The sequence below is a fragment of the Bos indicus x Bos taurus genome, chromosome 27 (genome assembly GCF_003369695.1).
Source record: "Bos indicus x Bos taurus breed Angus x Brahman F1 hybrid chromosome 27, Bos_hybrid_MaternalHap_v2.0, whole genome shotgun sequence".
Classification (NCBI taxonomy): Eukaryota; Metazoa; Chordata; class Mammalia; order Artiodactyla; family Bovidae; genus Bos; species Bos indicus x Bos taurus.
In genome coordinates this window covers 35697224-35720606 of record NC_040102.1, presented here as the reverse complement: position 1 = coordinate 35720606, position 23383 = coordinate 35697224, and the positions used below count along the sequence as shown (strand labels likewise).

The 23383-nt window shown below is 53.1% G+C and overlaps 1 protein-coding gene across 1 annotated transcript in view; it reads left to right on the top strand.

Moving 5' to 3' along the window:
- Window positions 1-23383, top strand: part of SFRP1 (secreted frizzled related protein 1) — a 43576-nt gene that overhangs the window by 5624 nt on the left and 14569 nt on the right. Inside the window, exon 2 of the mRNA XM_027529841.1 lies at window positions 163-240. Coding sequence (XP_027385642.1) covers window positions 163-240 — 78 coding nt within the window. The remainder of the gene's footprint in view (window positions 1-162; window positions 241-23383) is intronic.

The window sequence follows — 23383 nt, the reverse complement described above, 5'->3', positions numbered from 1 at the left end:
TCCGGTACTCGTCTTTTCTGGGATTGCCTTTCAGAAATCCCAGAAGACCGTCACCCCCTTCCAGCCTGGTCCCGAGGCTGATCTCTGTCTGCCCCGGGGGCAGCTCCTCCAGCATCCTTGCCCCGCATCACTCAGCTCCTGTCCCCCCCTTTCCTTTCCTAGGCACGACCGTGTGTCCTCCATGTGACAACGAGCTGAAGTCTGAAGCCATCATTGAGCATCTCTGTGCCAGCGAGTTTGGTAAGAAAGCAGCCGTGGTGCCTCCGGGAGGTTGGGCGTCCCTGGCTCCTCCTGGTCTGCATCCCTGGAGCAGAGCCTTTCGGAGCTTCCTTTTGGGGATACGTGTTCTCCCTCCATCCTCCCCAGACAGCTGCTTTTCTCAGGCTGATGGGAGACTAGATAGGGTGGGGAACTGGCTTCTTTTTATGAAAAGTCAAACTTGGCTTCTGCCTTTCCGTGTGTGGGATCACTGGATGGGTTTGGGGGGACCTTCTCTGGGCGTAGAGGGAGGCAGATTTGGGGCGAGCTGGGGAAAAACCAGGCTGCTGGGCTGGCTTCCCGCATGGCTGTTTTTCCATCCACCCCTAGGTGTCAGCACCATGCCGCCCAGGATCCGGGAGGGGGGTCATTGGTGTTTAGGGCCCTGGGGGCAGGGGCTCTCAGGAACTTCCTGGCAAGTAAAATGACATCCCCACAGTGGGGGGAATCTCCCTCCCTTCTTCCCAAATCTTTCTGGGTTAAAAGGGAATTCTGGGTCCACATTTGCAGCCCCAGGAAGAGGGCTGGATGTGGGCTCAGGGCCTGATCTCAGGTGACCTTTCAAGGGTGGTCCCTGTCTTCTGCGCCTCAGAAGACGGAGCCTCAGACACCTCGGAAGTGTGTCCTCTGGAAAAGAAGACATGAACGGCATCCTTTTGAAGGGTCGGCTCCCTTCAGCCTGCCACTATTTTGTATGGAGCTGACGTATAAAATAGAGGTGGCCGGGGCTGTTTTGCTAAGGACAGGTTCTCACGATTCCAGCTGTGGTGTCCCTGAGGCTGGATTTGTTACAGAATTCCTCCCAGGAAACATGTAATGGGCTTCCCTGGTGGCTCAGACAGTAAAGAGTGTCTGCAGTGCAGGAGACCTGGGTTCGATCCCTGGGTTGGGAAGATTCCCTGGAGGAGGGCATGGCAACCCATTCCAGTATCCTTGCCTGGAGAATTCCATGGACATAGGAGCCTGGTGAGTTACAGTCCATGGGGTCACAAAGAGTCAGACATGACTGAGTGACTTAATACTCAGGGCTGTTTTGCTAAGGACAGGTTCTCAAAATCCCAGCCATGGTGTCCCTGAGGCTGGATCTCTTACAGAATTCCTCCCAGGAAAAGTGTAAATGATAGGTAAAAGAAATCTTTATGTCCATTTAGGGCTACCTATTGTGGGTTTTCATTAACCATGTGTAGTAATGCACATAAATGGGCCTTACGCTGACAAAGTGCCATTGGAGAGGTGCACACACATAAAGCTGAAGGAAAGGGTACATGTGACACTTGTAGTCTCAGGGTACTTGTCACTGTGACTGCAGGCAGGAGTTGGCCCGGAGAGCTGCTTGAGAATGCACACGTTTTTCATGCCCTATTTCTGCGTTAAGTATTTCTACCTGCCTCTTTGGTTCTTGGTGGACGAGCTCTAGGAAGGTTTATCTGCCCTGCCTTCTGCTGCTTGTATTTGAGTCACATCCTTTTTTCTGTTTGCCATTTTAAATGAATTTCAAATAAATTGCAAGAGAGCACTCGCAGCAGTGTTTGCAAACTCTGATGACCCTCCTTCTGCCCAACCAGGGTGACACTTGCTTCCTGAGGCTCACATTCTTACTCCATCAAGGGGACCCCAATGCCTATGAGGCTGGTGGGTCTGCATGGCCCTAACCTGCCTGAGTGACAAGGTTTCCTTCCACAGATGGCGCAAGATTCCTTCCCAAAGAGGCATTTGGGCATTGAGTAAAAGGCCATAAATAAAATCTCTCAGAAGTCCTCACCAGAAACCTTTTGCTGCAAAGGGTAGGGGGGAGGGACAGGAAGAATCAGCTTGCATGTGGCCGTGATCCCAAAGCATCCTTCCTTGGGCGGGGGTGGGTGGGGGGTGCGTGGGAGTGGGTGGGGATGGCGCGGAGGGGTTGGATAATACTCAGCTGCTGCATTTAGATTTCACCGACCCCCTTCTGATAGTGTAAATCACCACACTCTGAGAAGTTGACTCCCTGATGTTTCAGCAAATCCGGGGAATCCTATTAGAGCCATCTCTGAAAGGTGGTGTATGAGCGGATGCTTGACGCTGGTATCCCATCTCCCGGGACCCAGTGTGTGAAGGAAGCAGTGTCCGGTCACTGATTCATGCGTCCAGTTGGTCATTCAGCATTTCTCGAGCTCAGAGCTCTATGCTAGACTACATGTACCCAAACATGGATCTAGCATAGCTGAAGATTTAATTTTAAAAAATTTCATTTTTAACTCTGACCACACATGAAATTGGTCATTTCCTAGAGAATCATGGAGTCATATAACTCGCCGCCTGAAAGGGGCGCTGTTGGCGATGCAGGGTAAAGGATGTTCTGGTGCTTTGGGAAGAGAATTGGTTGTCTTTCTGCTCTGATTCCCTGGAACTCGCCAACCTGAGTTTGTTGAGGGACTTTGTGGCAGCTCGTTAATCTAGAGTCATTCCCTAGGCGTAGGCTGAAGAGGCAAACCTTGGGAAAGAATGTGAATGTGAAAGCTGATCTTTGAGTGAAGGGCAAGGGTCTCAGGGGGCTGGGGTAACCCACCTGGGGAGATGAATCCTCCCCACGCTGCAGTGGGTGCCAGTAGGTCCCTGCTGGGTCGGCTGGCCACCTGCTCCCTGCAGTGTGCAGGCACCAGGAGTGTCTCTTAATAACCAGTCTGGGCTTGGCCAATCTGATTAGCAGTTTCAGACTGTGTTCCTTTCTCCCAAAGATGGTTTCCTTCTTGAGTGCCTAGAACTTTGGAGTTCTCCTGGGTCCTCTGGGTCATCCTATCAAGTCCACTTATTTCACAAAGAAGGAATCTGAACTGCTCCCCTGGTGTTCTCTTTCTGACACGCTGCCTTTCCCACTTAAGATGAACAGCGTCGGGGCTGGATGCCAGGCTTCCCTATCTGGATGCAGGAGAGACTTTTATGGTTTGTGTGTGTGTGTGTGTGTGTATTGTATTCTCATAAGGCAATAGAGAGGATTTTTTTCTCTCTCTCTTTCTCTGCAGGGGCTGAGTTCAGCTCTGCCCTTCTCAGCACCCTGGAGAATGCAGCCTTGTTGAGAAACTTGTTTCCTAGCTCAGTTCATTTCAAGTGAGGGAGGCAGTCAGCCACGCTGATGGGATTCAGTTAGGAGACAAAGAAATGCAGCGAGGCAAGCTGATACACAGCCGAGAAGAAAAAGAATGCTTTACTCCCCACTCGAGGGATCAAACTTTGCATTAAACGGCCTTGACATCCCTGGTGGGAAGGCATCAGCTTGTTGGAAGGCTCTTTGGGAGCTCGGGGAACAAGGGATCCATTCCTTCGGGGTCAGCACTCCCAAGCCCTCTCCTGCCAGCGGTCATCCTTAGACTCCTTACCCGGCCTATTACCACCTCCCCGGGAGGTGCGATTGTAACTCTCTGGCAGCTCTGCCTGCCCACTGGTTCTCTCCACCCCTACACTGTACCTCTGCAGTTAAGAGTACATTCCCCCCCACCTTACCAACAGGGAAAAGCCTCAGTAGAAACACCTGTGGGCTGATGCTCAGGAATGCAGCTGGATCAGCCTGGATCAAGTCCCAGATGTGTGACAGCCCAAAGTTAGCCGGGGAAGAGGTTCTGAATTCAGCTTGGCGGCCAGGGTGCCTGCTGGGCTCCATTCAGGACGCCTGGCCCCTGCCGCTTGCTCTGGCTCTGCTTTTCCTGCTCCGTAACAACAGGGTGCCGCTGTTTTCTCTTCGACGGGGTCAATATATTATTTGCGAGCTGCCACACTTAGTAATCCTGCTGTTAACAACTCAGGGCCCATAACCATCTTTCCTTCAGCCCAGCTTATCCCAGGGGATAGGAGGGTCTGATTTATGATGGGGGGCTAGGACCTCCCCTCCGCCCCCCTCGCCCCACCCCCATCCCCGCTCTGGCCACTCTCTCGAGCTTCTGGATCCGTAAACACCCTTAAGCTTTTCTGGTCGAAATGGGCAGAAAGCATCGTATACTTCTGCTAAGATAGTTCACAGCTTCCTCTTGTGCTGGCTTCTTCTCTGAGATTTCAGGTGGCTGCTTTGTTAGTCCAGTATTTTCTGGCTGTGGAAAAAGATTTCTTGGCCCCCCTAGAAATTTTTCTTGCCTTCTGAACATTTTTTTTTTCATTTATATGTTTCCTCATAAAGAGTAAAACTGTACATTGCAACACTAAACTGAGTCAAAGAGGAAAGGAAAAAAAAAGGCTCTCACCGTTAGCATTTGGGAGTATTTCCTAGAAGAACATTCTCGGCGGTTCCTGGACCTTCATCAATTTGTTCTCACTCTGCCTCATTCTGCTTTCAAGGTGTCTTGGCTGGGCTACTGTTTGAAGGTGCAAAGTTTTCCTCGGAATGTTTGATTACTTGCAAAAAGTAGGCTCAGCCTTTCCAAGCCAAACCTTGGGTTTCCTCCTGCAGAGGAGGAGATGTAGCTGCCAGCAGGGTAACTGCAGCGTCTGTAAGCTGCTTGAGAGCAGGGTCTGTCTCTGGTACCATATTTTACCTACTGTAAGACACCCATTGATAGCGAGATGCGCCATCCATCACCTGTGCGATGCCTTGCCTACAGGGGACACATCCTTCGTGTTAAAATGTGAAAAGAATCTGTGTCTTAGAATGAACAAAACAAGGCCTGTGTGTACTTAGATCGGTGACTGCACAGTTCCACGGTAGGCATAAAATAAAAGTTCGTTGGACTCATGAATGGATGACACGATATGACTGGGAGATGGAAACTGGCCTTTTTTTTTTTTTAAAGTGGTTTAATTTCCAGCTTATTTTCTGTTAAGTAACTACAACTTGATTCTAGGATGCATCATCTGAAAATCCACCAAGATAGATGAATATAGGAATTTTTAACTCCAAAAATATTATGAGAGGAAGTACACATCTGAGTATAAATCCTAGATTTTCTACAGTGTGCATAAAGTGCCTTTCCTGAACATTCACAATTGTTAAATGGGCACAAGTACCTTTAAATCGTAAGATTGGGCTGTATTTAAGTGAGCAAAACAATGTTAAAATTATTTAATATTAAAATATCCCCAGATGAATACAAATTGGGATAATTTAGACTTACATTTCAACTCATTGTACAGGGTGGCCTTTTTTTTTTTCCTTGACCTAACCATTGTCTATCCTCGTTTTTGGCTGTTATTAGATTCTACTAGTTCTTATGGAAACTTGGAGAATAGACAAATGATATTGTTCTGCCAGTAAGTGCACCTTGTAGGCAAAAAACGGAGCATTGGTTTTGTTTTTCAGTTTTCTTCTTTTTTAAAAAAAGAAGTGTAGCTGATTTACCGTGTTGTGTTAATTTCCCCTGGAGAAGGCGATGGCACCCCACTCCAGTACTCTTGCCTGGCAAATCCCATGGACGGAGGGGCCTGATAGGCTGCAGTCCATGGGGTCGCTAGGAGTCAGACACGACTGAGCGACTTCACTTTATTTTTTCACTTTCATGCATTGGAGAAAGAAATGGCAACCCACTCCAGTGTTCTTGCCTGGAGAATCCCAGGGACGGGGGAGCCTGGTGGGCTGCCGTCTATGGGGTCGCACAGAGTCTGACATGACTGAAGTGACTTAGCAGCAGCAGTTAATTTCCCCTTTACAGAAAAGTGATTCATATATAAACTATATTGTATATACTTTATATACATAAGTATACATATATACACTTTTATATATACATGTATATATATTTTCCATATTCTTTTCCATTATGGTTTATGTGCTACGTGGTAGGACCTTGTTGTTTATGGCCCTTTTTTTTTATATAAGGAGAAAGCTCCTTTCCAAACGAGTATGTGCATTTGTTTATTAAGTTTGAGGGAAAGTACATGCCCTGTTTTGGGTAACTGAGTGTATATGTCAAAACCAAAACAAAACCCTAATATCCAAAAATCTAGTTCAGTTGATTTATCATTACTCAGTTGAAGTAAAATTAAATAGCACACAGATGATGGCAAGATAACCCCGGGGTGGAGTTATTGGGCTGAAAGCAACTGGTTTTCGTTGTCCCTGAAAGTCTCTAAAATACACAGCCCATCCACAGATCTGGTAATAGTTGGAAGGAGTTGTGTGGCGTTCCGTGTTCAAGGAAACACAGAGTCAGCCCTTTAAGTGCCCTGGCAAGGCAACTCTCAGCCTGCGGTCCATCCTGAGTCCTCCAGGGACTCAGGGGGTGGCTTGTTCTGTGCAGAGACCATGGCTGAACCCTTGAGCACCATTTTTTTTTTTTTTTCGAGCACCCTTCAATGGGCCTGGTGGGTCGTGATGGTGAGTCCCTGCTCACCCATGGATCCGAGTGGAGAGCTAGGGGCCTGACTGGGGGCGTCAGTCCCTGGGCAGATGGGTACCACTCTGCGCTCTGAAGCCATGTCAAGGAGCTGTGAGCAGAAGCTGGGAAAGGAGCCGACTTTCCCCTCTGTGCGCACCCCTTCTGCACATCTCATTGTCTCCTGGCAGGAAATACTTAGATGAGGCGGAAGTCCATAGCAACACTTTTCTTTAGCACGTTCGACCCTGAGGACGCATACTGAACTTAGAGACTCAAAAGCCAGGATCCACAGGTTGGGGTGGCACCCTGGGAGCTGAGTTCGTTTCTCCTTCTGCCCCAGTTCATACACCTGGTAATGCTGGGAAGTCTCGGAACCTCTCCAGGCCTCAGTTCCCCACGAAGTGGCAGCTGATACCCCAGGATGGGTTTTCAGGAGCAGATGAGCTGGTGTACGGAACCCAGGCCTGGGCCCCCACACCAGCCAGACTCACTGACTGTCCATCCCGGTGGTCCTGCGAAGAGTGGAGTAGCCCAACCCAGCCCAGCCCTCTGTCCCCAACAGGCGAGGCCTTCCTTCACCAGAGAAGCTGGGGCTGCAGCTCACAGGCTCTGGGTTGAAACCTCTCCAGAACCAAGCACTGTTTCCAGCTAGCTCTCCCGTGGCTGGCATCCTGCTGGGTTGGTGCTCTAGGTGGGGGCACTGTTGGTTCAGGACGTGACGGCTTCCCCTCTTTAGTGATGAGTGCAGCTCCAACGAGGTCATTTCTTGGGACAGTCAGTTGCCAAACTGCATGGTTTGGGCACCGCTGGATGTGGTTTTCAACCTTCCATCCCGTGATTCTCCTGTTGAGCGGCTCCAATCCACTGCCTTGCTCTCCTTAAAAAACAAAACTGCATTGTGATAAAATATACATAACATAAAATGCACCCTTTTCATCATGTTTGGGTGTACAGTTAGTTCAGTGGCATCAAAAGGGTTCACACTGTGATACAGGCAGCACCGTCCCTCTTTGGATATTTTTCTTCAACTCGAACTGAAACTGTACCCAGGCACTGACCACCGCGCCCTGCCCCCGCCTCGCCCCAGGTCTCGGAGCCCCCCACTCTATGTTCTGTCTCTAGGACTCTGACGATTTCAGGTGCTGCATGTAAGTGGAAGCCTGACTGTTTGTCCTTTTACGGGTCTGGCTTATTTCACTTCGCATCGTGTCCTCCTTATCATTCGATGTGTATATAAACAGTCGTGGAAAAGTAGGGGGGCAAGGGAAGGGTTTACCCTCGAGTTCACCTGTGTTCCCTGGAGCCTTCTGGGGGTGGGTACAGAAGGCGGGGGTAAGGGATGAGCTGAGGTGAGGCGGGCTGCCCACCCATTTGCTCGGGTGCTGTCTTGCTCCTCCTCCGTACCCCTGTGCCATTGTGAAGATCTGATGGGCTGGGTGGGACCTCAGAGACCAGCCCTTCCAGGGCTGTCAGCTTACAGATGGAGGGAAATAAGACTCAGATAAAGGCGTTACTCATCAGATGGCCCAAGGCCACTCCACCTGGCATCCCTTGCCGTTTTTATTCCCAGCAGCTCTTAGCTGGGTAGCCGGTTCGGATTCCACACCCATCTACCTTCATGTTCCCTCATGCCCATTGCGTTCCCATTCTGCCGGGAATGGGAGAGGAAGCTTTCCGGGAAGGGACACTGGGTGCTTTCAGAGTCTGCCCGTATAAATGGACCGATGTCTGTGCCTGACACAGGGAAGGGGCTCCATAATCCATTGTTTCTTTATCATGAGGTGGGCCGTGCCGTCCAGGAGAAAGAACATAGACTTTGCGCCAGACAGACTGGCATGAAGTCCCACCTTTGTATGCGGAGTGACCGCGAGGAAGTCACTTAGCCTCTCTGAGCCTGTCTCCATCATCTGTGGGTGGTGGTTCCTGTGTGGTTGTGTTGGGAAGGGAATTGGGTCAGTCAAGTGGATTCAGTTCCTGGACCACGGCAGTGGCTCCAGCCATGACCAGTATTATCTCTTCCTATTGGAAAGAATTATTTCAGGGTGGAAACTGGCCTCTGTAGGAGGACTGGAGCACTAATAAAATCAGCTTGCTTGGCACGAAGTGTTAGGAAATGGAATGGAATGTCCTGATGGATTTCTGGTTAGTAGAGGATTAAACCGGAGAGACCTTGCACAAAACCCATTTAGGAGAACTTTTAAAAGCTTGACATGGCTTCAAGGTGCTAAAGTTCACATAACCAAAACCAAACCAAAACCCAGACAAACCAAACAAAAAGCAACCCTATACATACTAGAAGTTAGGCAGTCCGGGCTTTAATTAAATGACACCCTAAAGTCACTGTAAGACTGAAGTCATCAGACAATGATGACCGCGGGGCACAAGGAGCTTGGAATGAGTTTTTGCTAATCCCAGGACACGCCCACAGAACTTTGTTCTTTTGTTCTGGGGTGATTTTTAGAAATCTTATTCCTGATAAGGGTTTTTCTGCTCATAATGTATTGAGTCTAAGGGAGCTCTTTCGGCCCTTGGTGTGTCTACTTTTCCCAAGCACTGTCTCTGCGTAGTTTTTCACATTTTTGCCCCCAGCAGTTGTGATACTTGTGAAATACACAGCCGTTAGCAAAAACATAGGCCATATTCAGAAGCAAATGAGCATTTAAATATTGGCTAATTTCTTCCAGTTTTGCAGAAATGAGCCAGAAGCTCCCATCCGTATTTATTTTTCAAAGGAGAGCAAGTGGCCAAAGAGACGTCAGGCCCTCGCCCTGCCCCAGCCTGCTTGGAGCAGCCAATTAAACATGCATTAGCTTTGGAAGGCTGCTCAAAGGCCTATAGATTGCACTTGAAATCTTTGTTTAGTCTTTCAGGAACACTGTCACATGGATGATTTATCAAAGAAAGTTGTTTATCTGGCAGTAAAATAAACTCCGGGCCTGTTCAGACGAAGGTTTCCCGTGAATTTCTACCAAGGTAAACACTGGTAACTGGCAAATTCCGTGTGAAAGCCAGATGCACACGATAAATATTTGAGCTACAGCTCTGCGGTGTCCGAGGCCCGGCCTGTCACTGGCTCTGTCACTCTCGCCACAGCCTGGAGGCCCTGGCCTTGCAGCCTGGCTGGTGGGGCCGCCGGAGTCCACGTGTGTGCCAGAGCTGCCCCCACATCGTGGGCCTCCCGGGGCTCGAGTGCCACTTAGCGCTAGCACCGCGGCCTCCCTGGCTCGGAGCAGGCCAGCCTCCAGCCCCTCCCGCCTGCCTTGCACTCACAGCCCGTCCAGAAGTGGCCAGTTTAGGCTTCCCTGCAAATAGAGACCTGTTGAACCCAACTGGCAGGAGGCTGGGTGTGTTGAAGGATTTGGGAGCTGGGGCGTGGTGGTCGGGGGTGGTGCCTGGTGGATTCTGCTGAGCTAGAAGTAGGGTCTCAGAAGGCTGAGATGCTTCCCAGGGGTCTCTGGCTGTGCTCCTTGGGGGTTGGGGGGCTTCATTTGGGATTAAGGAAGGGGCAGGTCCAGCCCTGTGAGGGTGGTGTGTGTGCCTGGGACCTGTCTGAGCGAGGGAGGGAATGAACGGATGAATGGGGATGATGGAGCAGGGGGAAGCCAGGCCTTGTGGGTCTTCCTGAGCCGATGTTTATAGTGACCTTTCAGGGAGGGGCTGAGTTATCAGCTGCTTGTTCTCAGCCCCAGAGGCTGGAGGTTTTGGATCACCCTGGTCTTGATTGGGGTCCTCGTGGCATGGCTGAGTTGGAAAGTGTCTGTGGGCACCACCTGTGACCCAGGCTCTGTCCTGGATCCTGCCAACCCTGATTTCCCTGGTGGGTCAGGGAGGAGAAGCAAGGACCCGAGAAGAGACGATGTTTGTTCACCTGCAAGGGCTTTCGGGTGGGGGTCTGCGCTCACGACTGAGTCTTGAGAAGATGGCATTGGTTTTTCACCCCTCGCCTTTGGAGGGCCTGTGGGTGTGGGAGGCTGGCTGCTTCAACAACTCTTCAGGGATTGCTGTGCGGGAAATGAAATCTTCCAGGCCTGCAGATACTTAGGGGAATAAAGGAGTATTTCTTTAGGGCAGGAATTAATGGGAATCATCCACCACAGATTCTGAAAGGATGTGTGTGAGCTGGAGAGAGATTCCAAAACAGTACTTTGGCAGTGGGGAAAAATCAGGAAGCAGCTTCCCTAAACCAGGCTTGCTCTCATTCAGGCGGGATTACCAGAGGGATTTTTCTCTCTCCTGTTTTCTTTAGCTCTTCTATGAGCGGTTTCCCTGGGACGTTTCCTCCCGGGGGTCCCTCAGATGTGTTCTCTGTGCTCTCTGAGCCCTCGGAAAATGAGTTCATCAACTGGTGTGTCTTCCACCACAAATCCAGTTGGCTTCTGGAGCTGGCTTTAGGGCTGAAAGTGAAAGAAAGTGAAAGTGAAGTTGCTCATTCACGTCCGACTCTTTGCGACTCCGTGGACTGTAGCCTACAAGGCTCCTCAGTCCAGTGGATTCTCCAGGCAAGAATACTGGAGCCAGTTGCCATTTCCTTCTCCAGGGGATCTTCCCAAACCAGGGGTTGAACCTGGGTCTCCTGTATTGCAGGCAGACGCTTTACCTTCTGAGCCACCAGGGAAGCGAGCCATTGGGAAAGCCCTTAGGGTTAGGGCTGAAGGAAATCCCTACTTCTGTGTCTGTGGCTGCAGAGCTACACACGGGACCTGGAATAAGCATTTGAAACCCTCAGCAGCTGCTGGACGGCCCTCTGTGGAGCAAGTCCCCTCCTGCAGGCTCCACGGGGGCCTCTCGGACCTCGGTTTGTGTCTGTGTCTTGCTACGGTCTCAGCACCCTATCCGGTCAGCAGATCCAAGGACCTGGAGGATGAGATAGGCCAGGGCCAGGCTCGTCTGTCTGTTTTCTCACTTTGGTGCCAGGTTCTAACTTGCAGGCCTATGGGAGGGGCAGGGTCTACAGGGGAGCTAGATACATCCAGAGTGTTTCTCTGGAGGAAATGAAGATGACTGCAGACAGTCCTTGGCTCAGACCTGGTAAAGAATCCACCTGCCATGCAGGAGACCTGGGTTTGATCCCTGGGTCAGGAAGATCCCCTAGGGAAGGGCATGGCAACCCACTCTGGTATTCTTGCCTGGAGAATCCCCATGGACAGAGGAGCCAGGTGGGCTACAGTCCATGGGGTCACAAAGAGTCACACGTGACTGACCGACTAAGCACAGCGCAGTACAGCAGACAGTGAAGAAAGGCATCCTGATGTCAGGAGAGGACAGTGGGAAAGGAGTTAGGACTCAAAACAAATATTGAAAGTGAAAAGGGTTAGTCACTCAGTTGTGTCTGACTCTTGTGCAACCCTATGGACTGCAGCCCATCAGGATCCTCTGTCCATGGAATTCTCCAGGCAAGAATACCGGAGCGGGTTGTCATTTCCTTCTCTAAGGGATCTTCCTGACCCAGGTCTCCTGCATTGCAGGCAGATTACCGTCTGAGCACCAGGGAAGCCCAAAACAAATATTAATAGTACTTAAAATTTCCAGGATGCTTGCTCCTTGGAAGAAAAGCTATGACAAAACTAGACAGCATATTAAAAAGCAGAGACAACACTTTGCCATCAAAGGTCTATCTAGTCAAAGCTATGGTTTTTCCAGTAGTCATGTACAGATGTGAGAGTTGGACCATAAAAAAGGCTGAGTGCTGAAGAATTGATGCTTTCAAACTGATGTTGGAGAAGACTCTTGAGAGTCCCTTGGACAGCAAGGAGATCAAACCAGTCAGTCCTAGAAGAAATCAACCCTGAATATTCACTGGAAGGATTGACGGATGCTGAAGCTGAATCTCTAAAACTTTGACCACTTGATGCAAAGAGCTGACTCATTGGAAAAGACCCTGAGGTTGGGAAAGATTGAAGGCAGGAGGAGCAGGGGGTGACAGAGGATGAGATGGTTGGATGGCATCACCGACTCAATGGACATTAGTTTGAGCAAACTCTGGGAGATGGTGAAAGACAGGGAAGCCTGGTATGCTGCAGTCCAGGGGGTCACAAAGAGCTGGACGCGACTGAACAAATTTTTTTTAAAGAAGTTACTTTATTGAAATATAGCTAATTTACAATGTTGTGTTAGCTTTCACTATACAGCAAAGTCATTCAGTTATACATATATATACATTCTTTTTCATTATGGTTTATTCTAGGATATTGAATACACTTCTCTGTATTCTACAATAAGACCTTGTTGTCTATCCAGTCTCTATGTAATAGTTGCTCATCCCAGCCTCCCAATTCATCCCTCCCCACCCTCCATCCCCCTTGGCAATGATAAGTCTGTTCTCTATGTCCAGGAATCTGTTTCTGTTTCATAGATAAATTCATTAGTGTCATATTTTATATTCCACATATAAGTCATATCATATGGTGTCAAATAGTATTTTGTAAGTTGACAAAACCTGATTCAGGTAAATCACGGGTGGAGAAGGTCTTCTGTGTTTTGGCAGCTGATTCAGTATCCTGTTAGGGCTCGCATTGGCCAAAACTCAGGGGGGCTCAAGGGCTGAGTTGAGGCGTGAGGAAGAAGGTAGTCCCTTCCAGCACCCACCCAGGAAGCGTGCTGGGATCCCAGAGGGAGCAGGATTTGGAGTGAGCAGGTGTGTTACAGGAGTGACCCACCCAGCGTGGCCGTGGGCCAGAGGCAAGAGGCCCCACCGACCCGGGGAGTGAGGTGGTCTGCTGTGCGCCACTGAGCCTGTGAGGGCAGCCTCCAGACCACGTGCAGCCGCCTCCGTGACAAGGAGGGGCTGACCGGAGAGTCACAGGTTGGCCTCGGTTCTGAGATGGAGGCTCAAAATGGAGGCTCAGATGCCCACCATGTGCCAGGTGCCAGTGAGCACCCAGCCTCTAGGACGACAGCTCCTTCCTTTACTCTTAGCTTGCGTTCATTTAAAGACAGGGGTGTGATGTGCGCCCGTGTTTTCCTTTAAAAACTCGAACGATCCGCCGAAGGCACGCACTCTTGCACGGATGTCATCCAACAGATGAGTGTTGGGCTTCTGCTGAGGACATGGCCCTGCTGATACCCTCCCTGCCTCTGCTGGCTTTGGGATCTGCAGACATCCAGAAACACAAGTGTTTATTATCGTTTCTTCCCAGAGTCTGGGAGGAGGGGAGTCCCCTGACAGTCAAAGCCAGAGACAGCAGCTGTCTCCTCCCTGCGGGTGCTCTGCGCTTGGCAAGGATGGTCAGACCTCAGCCAGAAGGTAGCTTTTGCCAGCACACAGGTGCTTTTTAGTGGGGGCAGCTCCACCCATGTTTTCGTGTGCAGCTTTTCAAGTTGCATTCTCAGTGAGGAGGCCTGGGGCTTCCCAGGCGGCACTAGTGGTAAAGAACCCCTGCCAATGCAGGAGGTGTAAGAGACATCAAAGGGTCAAACATCCAGGGTTTGATCCCTGGGTGGGGAAGATCTCCTGGAGGAGGGCACGGCAACCCACTCCTGTGCTCTTGCCTGGAGAATCCCACGGACAGAGGAGCCTGGTGGGCTACAGTCATGGGGTCGCAAAGATTCAGTCCTTAGCACACCCACACGAACTACCTCTTGGAGGTGAGCAGCCCGTGTTCTCAGGCCTCAGTCGAGCTGGTGGGAGCTGGTGAATGTGGAGGTGAACTAGGGGCGGGGTGGAGTGTTGCGGGGGCGCGGTGTGTCTCCAGATGAGCTCGTAAGAGGACCAGGACACCTCCCCCTCTTTCTTCTCGGAGCCAGCTTGAGGCCAGAGCTTCGTTTGGGGGTGGGGGGCTCCACCAAGGGGCTCATATACTGCCTCTCAGGGGCCTGGCACCCAGCCCCTCTGTGCCAGTTGGTGCGGCGTTCCTGCCCTCAGGAGGGAAATGGGTCATGGAACCAGCCATGTGCTCGAGTTAGTCTAAGGCAAATTGAATTGAATGGAGGCTGTGTCTGGTGCAGACTCAGGACTGGTGATGCGCGGTGGGGCAGGATGACTGGGGTGTGGTTCCTGCCTTCAGATGGTTGACCATCTAGAAGGGACGGAGGGGAGAAAAGAGACAAACATCAGATCATGTCATCAATGCTGAGATCCCTGTAGGAGGGAAGCCCTGGGGCTGCGGGTGCCCAGAGGAGGGAGCAGGTCTTCCTGGGGAGGAGGTGGGGGATGGGGGCGGCTCCAGAGAGAGGACACCGTGTACTGTCCTCCAAGGAGCTGCTCGAAGCTCGGTAGGCTGAAACGGTGGACGTCGGAAGAATATTCCAAGGGGAGGCCTCTGCCTCGACCAGGGCTCAGAGGCGTGATGTCACCCGGGTGCCAGGGATGGTGAACCTCTGTGGTCAGCTTGTAAGGCGTATGGGGGCGAGTGTCTAGAAATGAGACGCCTGGTGTCAGGGAAGGTCAGCTTGGGGCCTTGGATGCTGAGAGGAAGGAAGGAACTTTTTGTCTTGTTGGCTGTCCTGGGTGTGGGGAGCCCGTTTTAAAGTGAAGGCCTGGGGTGGGGAGCAGGGAGAAGAGGAGAAAGGAGGAGGAGGAAGGTGAAGGGGGAGCTCTGGCATCCACAGCAGTGATGCAAACCTCAGGGCTCAGGGCATCTCTGGCGGGGCCGGGCCACCCACTGGAAGGAACCCCTATCGGGCTGTTCAGATGAGCTCAGCATGCGGCCAGGGCAGCCAGGCAGGGCCCTCTGCTGTGGTCAGGACCCCGGGAGACCTCTGGGCACAGCGGGGCAGGAGCTGGAGTTCACCGTCGGCGCGCACGCGGGGCAGTGCAGCGTGGGGTAGTGCAGCGTGGGGTCATTATGAGCCGTCGTAAACACCCTGTTTCTCTGCAGGCCTCTTTAGCGGCGGACACACGGCGCTGGGCAAGCCGGCTGGGAACTGCAGGGCTGCGGGGCTGCATCGGCCCAGGTGTCTGGGGCCTCCCAAGGGGGGAGGCAAGGGGCTGCAGCCCCGGGACCAAGGGGCAGCCTGGGACGGGGTGCGAGCACGATGTATGCGCGTGGACTCACATTTGAGTCTGTGTGGGCGGGTCTGAGGGTGGGTGTAGCTGTGCGCTGTACACGCATGTGTGGGTCTGTGCACAGTATGACTGCCTGGCGAGCATGCGTGCTAGCCACCCCTCCAGGGGCTGAGCCTCCACGGGTGAACATCAGAGGCCTTCTCCCCCTCTTCCCCCTTCCCATCTCCAGAGGGGCGCCTTCCATAACCTGCCAACGATTCCCCCTACCCCGGACCCGGGAAGACTCTGGAGCCCGTGAGGGACTCCTGGGCAGCTGGCCTCCGGGCACGCCCAACAGCCGTCTCTGCGGTCCAGTCCCCCGTGTTTTGTTTATTCCTCCAGATGCTAGCCAGGCCGATTTTGTTAGGTTTCAGTGTTTGCAGCAAGTCCATTTAGAACTGCTGGTTCTCTGGGCGAGAGCCACTTCCTTGGCGGATTCCAGCGGTTCGCAGGGATTGTCGTAAAGGGCACTGGTGTAGTCCCTGGGACAGAGAAAAACAGTCCATCAGGAGGAACAAGCAGGGCCTGCTGCATCGGACGGACCTGAGTTCAAGGCCTGGTCCTACCTACTGTGTCAGCTCGGGCCAGCCGCTTCACCACCCTGAGACTCAAGTTTGCCCCCGCTGGAGACAAACTATCCACTCAACCGTAAAACAAAACTAAAGGCTTCTGGGCTTCCCTGGTGGCTCAGCGGTAAAGAATCCGCCTGCCCGTGCAGGAGATACAGGTTGGATCCCTGACCCGGGGAGGATCCCACAAGGCACGGAGCAACTAAGCCCGTGTGCCACGACTACTAAGCCTGAGCTCTAGAGCCCGGGAACTGCAACTACTGACCCCCCATGTGGCAACGACGGAAATCCGCGTGCCCTGGAGCCCGAGCTCCGCAACAAGGGAAGCCTGCGCAGCCCAACTAGAGAGTAGTTCCGGCTCCCCGCACCTGGGGAACAAGCAGCAGCGAAGACCCAGCCCAGCCCAAAGTAAGTAAAGGAAATTATTAAAACCCCCAACGTTCTGTGCGAGATGACGTGGGATGTGACAGACCGTGATCCGGATCCTGGAGGCCCTGTGCGCTGGTTTCCTGTGCTGATGCCGCCGAGCGGGGCGAGCGCTCAGCATCCCTTAGGAGGTGGCAGCCGATTTCCGGTGTTGTGCGTAAGCAGGAGCTGTGAAACGTCCGCCCGTAGGCTGCAGGGATCATTGTTTGATGCCATGGGGTCAAGGTTGGGTGTTTCCCTCTTTCCTTGGGTCCTGGAGATTATCTTCCTATATCCTCTTTAAAATGACGAGGCTGCATTTGCCCCTCAGAACAAGGGTCAGGGGGATGGTGGTTAAGAGCTGGGACCTGCTTGCTCCGCCAAGGGGAGTCATGTGCTGTGTCACTTAGATAGAACCCGGCTTGTTGAGGCAACAAAATCTTGACCCACAAGGTGGTGGGGTCCCCACCCCATGCACTGTTGACCGGTTGGATGGCCTCTTGCCTGCACTGGGCAGGAGGCGGGAGACACAACCCTATGATCCCTTCCAGCCCTGTGGAGTCCAGGGCTCCGGGGTCCTCGGGGCACCTGCTGGCTGAGCTCCTGTGGACAGGCTTCGCTGGGGAGGGTGGGGGTGAACCTTCCTTCTCAGGAGGACTTCGCGTGGTTTTCTGGAGGTCAGTGGAGGAGCTGCTGGGGCTCCCAGCTCACTGGGGCCCTCAGCAACCTGGGGTACCAGCCTTGAGTCCAACCTCATACATAGACCCTTCAGGAGGGCACCCCGGTAGGCACCACGGAGACTTGAAGCCGTCTGGAGATGTGCGTATTTGTGATGAAGGCCAGAGGGCTTGGAGCGCCTGACTCCTAGGACTGGTCCTCCGATTGCCAGGGAGGAGGCTGATGGGGCTTGAATGGAGGTGCTGGTGGGCCTCCCTCCTGCCCTTTGCTCCTTGCAGGCGGGACCATTTGGTACCCCCTGCTCCGGGAACAGCTTTCCCGGGGCTTGGCCTTTCCAGTTGTATAACTGGGTGTGCAGAGCAGGGAGGCCGTGGAGCCCGGCCGGCTGCTTTGGAAGCAGGCGGCGTGGTGGCTGACAGGGGTTTGCGGGTGACGGACAGCTCTTCGCCTGCAGCCTTCTCTCGTTATGGACCTAATGTGTCTTCTGGCAGGTTTCCTTGCTCTGATTATCAGACCCCGCGGAGCACCAGCACTTTCCTCTGCTTCTGTTCACATCCCCATCCCAGTCCCCCCTCCCCCAGTGGGTCGGTGGGTGGAATCCCACCCCAGTGCCCCCTTCCCCAGTGGGTCGGTGGGTGGAATCCCATCCCAGTGCCCCCTTTCCCAGTGGGTCAGTGGGTGGAATCTGGTCTGGACCAGCTGAAAACTGTGCTCCTTCCTTGGGCCCAGGGGCCTTAGCATGTGGAGCCCCGGCCAGAGCTGAGAATCTGCCTGTTCTTCCCAGGGAGCCCTGAGTATGGAAATTCCAGGGGGGCCCACACCCCAAAACTCTGACACAGACACTGACACGCAGCTACTCATGTAGTGGCTTTTGGGGTTGCTGGCATCCTCCTGGGTGTGGTCATCAGGGGTGTGAGATCCAACAGCCCATTTCTCGGGGGGGGGGGTCACTCTAGTGAGGGGAGGCATAGGAGCACTTCCCTCTGTTCAAGCCCCTGCCTCACCCCAAAAGGCCCCCAGAGGAAGGCAGGTTGGGGACTCACCCGGGCAGGCCCCAGGATTGCTCAGCAAGGGTGTCCTGGGCTGGGGAGACATGGGGTGCCAGGCCTCAGCCCGCTGTTCTGTCTGGTGGGTGGTCCTGGGCCAGAGGGAGGGGCTAAGCTCTCCTTGAAGGGGTGGGGGGCTGGCAGAGCGACCTCTGCTCCGGTCTCCTCCTTCACTGCAGCCACGGCTTCTTGCAGGAAGTGCCAGATCTGAGAGAGAGAGAGCTGGGGTTGTACTTGTTTAGCAGCTCGGTTTTCTGGCTTGGGACATTTTGTCCTGGCCTCTGGGAGGGGCAGGATTGCTTGCATTTGGAGAGGAGGGGTCGGGCCTGCGTGATCACGTGGGGTAGGAGCCCGTGGGGCTGGGGTCCTCTTTCTGAGCCAGAGTGTGTGTTGGAGGCAGTGATTGGGATCGAGGGGAGAGGGCAGCGGGGGCCTGGGTTCCAGCTCCCGATCAGCTGTGGGCGGTTGAGACCAGGGTCCTCTCAGCCCCTGTTCACTGATCTCTGGAACACAGCTTGGCCGGGTGGCCTCTCTGACCCCACGTTGCTCTCAGACTGTGCTTCTGTGAGCCTGCTCTGTGTCCTTTAAACACACCCATGCCACGAAGCAGAACCTTTCTTCAAAGGAAATCTTACCCTGCCCTCCATCGTAGAAACGGGTCCACGAAGACCTCTGGGCTGGAGGAGGGGGCCCTGGACCCGGGTGGACTTGGCCACTTCTTATTCCCGGAGCCCGACTGACACTTACTCTTTCTAGAGGTTCCTGGGCATGTGGAAGGATGTCTGACTTCCAGGAAGAAGGGCTGCGCTTATCCGATGAGATACGTGTCCTGTATTTTCTTCCTGATGGACACTGGGGCCTCCACCCAGGGTGCCCTGTGGGTACGGACAATACCAGCCTTTTCTTGCTGGTGTCCACCTGCTCGCCAGAGGTGGCGGGTACTCTCTGCGGGAGATTCTAGCTGTGTCTGCAGCAGGCTTGAGTTCGGCTTGTAAGACTTTGCTAGGGCCGAGGTGACGTTGACCGCCGGGGCGGTTAGACAACATAGATGTATTCTCTCCCTGTCTAGGAGGTCAGAGGTGCGATTAAGGCTCCTGCTGGAGTCTGTGCTCCGCACCCACCCCTCCTGGCTGGGGGTCCCTCTGGGCCCACTTGACCCTGAGGGCAGCAGTTTCCACATCCACAGGCAAGTCTGGTGATGATGTATTTATTTATTTTTTTTAAATCTCTTTGATAAGGGCTTCCTAAGTGGCCCTAGTGGTAAAGAATCCGCCTGCGATGCAGGAGACCCAGGAGATGGGGGTTCGATCCCTGGGTTGGAAAGATCCCTGGAGGAGAGCACGACAATCCACTCCAGTAATCTTGCCTGGAGAATCGCATGGACAGAAAAGCCTGGTGGGCTACTGTCCATAGGGTCGCAAAGAGCCGGACAGGACTGACGTGACTTAGCACGCATGCTCTTTTTAAGAAGTGGCTTTCCTGGAGACGCAGAAAGGAGCCCTGAGTGGGGCTCCTCATCCTGTTGCTCTTTTCCCCTCGCACATGTTCCCCCCAGGCTCTCAGGACCCAGATCTGCCCCCCTTACCTGTGTGTGAGGCTCCCGGTGGGTGGAGAGAAAGAAGAGAGACTCAGTGAAGGATTAGAGGATCTGGAAGCAGGAGCCAGTATATACCCAGCTTGGGGCTGATTCCACCAGCCACTGGGAGTGCCCACCCTCTGAGCTCGGCAGGAGCTGGGACCCTTGACAGTGGAGAAGAGGCCAGCTCTCTATATTTTATCTATTGCTTTATACAACTTATAGTTACTAAAAATTCTTGGCTATATTCCCCGTGTTGTACCTACATCCTTGAGCCTGTCTTACCCCAGTTGTTTATAACACCCACTCCTCAACGCTTATCATGCACCCACCACTGGTTACCTCTAGTTTGTTCCTGTATCTGTGAGTATGCTCTATTTTTTCTGTTATGTTCACCAGTTGCATTTTTTAGACTTTAGTGATATCATATGGTATCTGTCTTCCTCTGTCTGACCTACTTCAGTTAGCATAACGGCCTCCACGTCCATCCATGCTGCTACAAATGGCAAAATCTCGTTCTTTTTCATGGCCGAGTAATATTCCATTGTATATATGTACAGCATCTTTATCCATTCATCCATGGGTGGAGATTTAGGTTGCTTCCATGTCTTGGCTATCATAAACAATGCTTCTATGAACCCTGGGAGGGGGGTGGGCACATATCTTTTTGAATTAGTGTTTTGGGTTTTGGAGGGATATATGCCCAGGAGTGGGAGTGGTGTGTCATGGTAGTTCTGTCTTTAGTTTTTGGAGAAACCTCCATGCTGTTCTGCACAGTGGCTGCACCTCTGCACCTGCCTGGCAGCTCTGGGAGCCAGGAGAAGGAGAAGGGACTCCATCCTTTCCTTCCCACCAGGCCTGTCCCCACCACCTCCACTCCAGCCACATCTGTGAAACATGCATCTCCCCTTCACACATGGGCCACCTCTTTGTTAGGGCGGCCACTTATCCTCCTTGCCCAGGACCATCCCAGTTTATTCCTGTTGTCCCAGCGTCTCTTTCTGTCTCTGAAGTGTTCTGTTTTGCAGGCTCCATTGTAGAGCTCTCGCCTCCCCACCCCATGACCTGGGCTTTGCCCTGCTGGACACCCCAGCAAACTTCACGGGATGACAGGGAATCGAAAAATTTTTTTGGATGGAAAATCTGGTTGAATGCACCCTGGGCTGATTGATGTTTAATTTAGTGTCTTGTGGGCTCGCTGTGGAGCCTTGCTTCTGCTCCTGAGGCAGCAGCACCTCTTAAAGGACAGAAAGCAGCCTCTGAACACCCACAGGAGGAGTCATGAACTGTAGGCTGTGAGCATTGTATTTGCTCAAAGTGAGAAATGATTTCCCAGGTGGCTCAGAGGTAAAGAATCCATCTGCCAATGCAGGAGACATAAGAGATATTGATTCAGTACTTGGGTTGGGAAGATCCCCTGGAGGAGGGCATGGCAACCCACTCCAGTAATCTTGCCTGGAGAATCCCATGGACAGAGGAACCTGGTAGGCTACAGTCCATAGGATCACAAAGAGTCGGACGTGACTGAATGACCAAGCGCGCATGTGCACGTGCACACACACGCACAAGATGCAGTGGCCGCCTGCCCAGCCTGCACACAAGGTTGGTTCACCTGGACCTTAGCTGAGCACCATCTGTGCTTCAGGTGGGGAACGGTGCCGGCCAAGGCCCCACTCCTCCTGGCATAGTTAATTTCCCCTTGAGATTATTTATGAGTTGGACTCCCAGGAATCAAACCCCAGCTCTGCCATTGGCCCGTGGGACCTCGGCCAGCTTCTCAAGTCATCCCCCTTCACTGATCCCTCCCGGTCAGTAAGATCAGAAGCGTCTGCCCCATGCGGTGGCTGAGGGTTCGGCGAGTTAACGTGTGAAAGAGCTTAGACCAGGGCCTGGCCTGCCGAGTGTATCTGTTGGTCGATGTTGTTGCCGCTGAAGCCGGGGTTTCTGTGATTAACACCAGTCTGACCAGTGAGGCCGTGACCTTCGGGACAGCCTGTGCTGTTTACATCTTGGTTCATCGGTGTATCCCGTCAGTGTTAGCCGAGCTCTGGGGCGTGTGGGGCACCCCCTAGTCGATGGATGGGTCTGCGTGAGCTCACGTCGGGGTGCGGGAAGGCACGCTCATGGCCACGCCTACCTGAGCCGGGTCACCGTGCAGACGGTGGGGGGCGGGCGCGAAGGTCAAGGCTGGACCGGGTCGGGGAGGCTTCTGGAAGAAGATGGCCTGGAGCTTGCCTGGAAGGATGCCTGGGAAAAGCAGTTTTCCCTGGAGCACACCCTCTGCCTGCAGAGGGATCAGCTAGGAAAACGATGAAGGGCTGAGGTATGCCTCTCACGGGCTCTCAGTGGTGAAAGTCGTAGCCCATCCGGGGATCTCCCAGCTGAGGGGTCAGGGCCTCTCCTCGTATCCGTGAGATGGGATTCTGTGAAGCCCTGCCTGCCACCAAGCTGGGACATGCTCTGCTGGGGCTGTCTCTTGAGTTTAGACCATGCCATAGCCATCGCTGGACTCTTGAGCCATTGTGTTCCCTGTGGGCTGACCTGTGACCACTGTCAGCGGGGTCCCCGGACACTGAGCAAGCTAGAGCAGCTCGTCCCACCCGAGATGGAGGGTTCTTTTCCTCGGAGGATCTATGCTGGATTTCAAGACAGAGAAAGGAGACGTGAAGGTTTAGACAGATGGCCAGTGCTGGAATGGAAATCGATAGGAACTGGTCCAAGTGGCTCCATGAAGACCCAGAGAAGTGATTGATACAGAGGTTAGTGGTGGAGTCCCAACCAGAGGCTGGAGTCGGCTGATTCTGGGCTTAGAGTCCTTTCCTCTGAAATGTGCTGCCTCTTGCTGTCAAAGCCTTGGTTTTCCTGACTTTGCAAGATTCCACTCCTGCAGGGTAGCAGCCCCCGAGACCTCAGTGATTCTGAAAATGGCACTAGACCCGCTTGCTTGAGGTCAGCCCGGTCTTGGACATGCCCATGCGGACTTCAGCCTGAGCTTTAATGCGTTTGGAGGGCTGTCCTGGGCCTCCAGAAAGTTCAAACACCATCCAAAAAAGAGTCCTCAGAGTGCAACAGTATGAATAACCAAGGTGATCGACCAAACAGCCCGCCCAATCCCCACCCTCCCACCCTTTGAACCGGTGGTTCTCAAGTGTGGTCCCAAGACCAGCAACATCAGCATCGCCTGGGAACAGGTTAGAACTGCAGGTTCTTGGGCCCCATCCCAGTGCCGCTGTGGGGGCTTCTGGGAAATCTGCATTTTAACCAGCCCTCCCCCTGAAGATCCTGAGGACCCCTCTCTGGAGCATCTTTCAGAGTCTGGACTGGCTCACATTTTCCTTGTCCTGTTTCTGAAACCCAGTCCCCATCTTTTTCTGTCCAAGAGACCATTGCACACTCCAGCATGCCATGTGGGCGAACCCTGGGGGGTGGAATGCAGGGGAAGGAAAAACCACTGACCCCTCTGGGAGGAGGACTGTTTGCCTTGGCCAGTTGGCCCGAACTTGGAGCCAAGATTCCATCAATCCTCATGATTGACTTTATTTAAGCGAGTCTCCTATTCTCCTCTGCCTCCTGCTTGGGGACGCAGTCCTCCT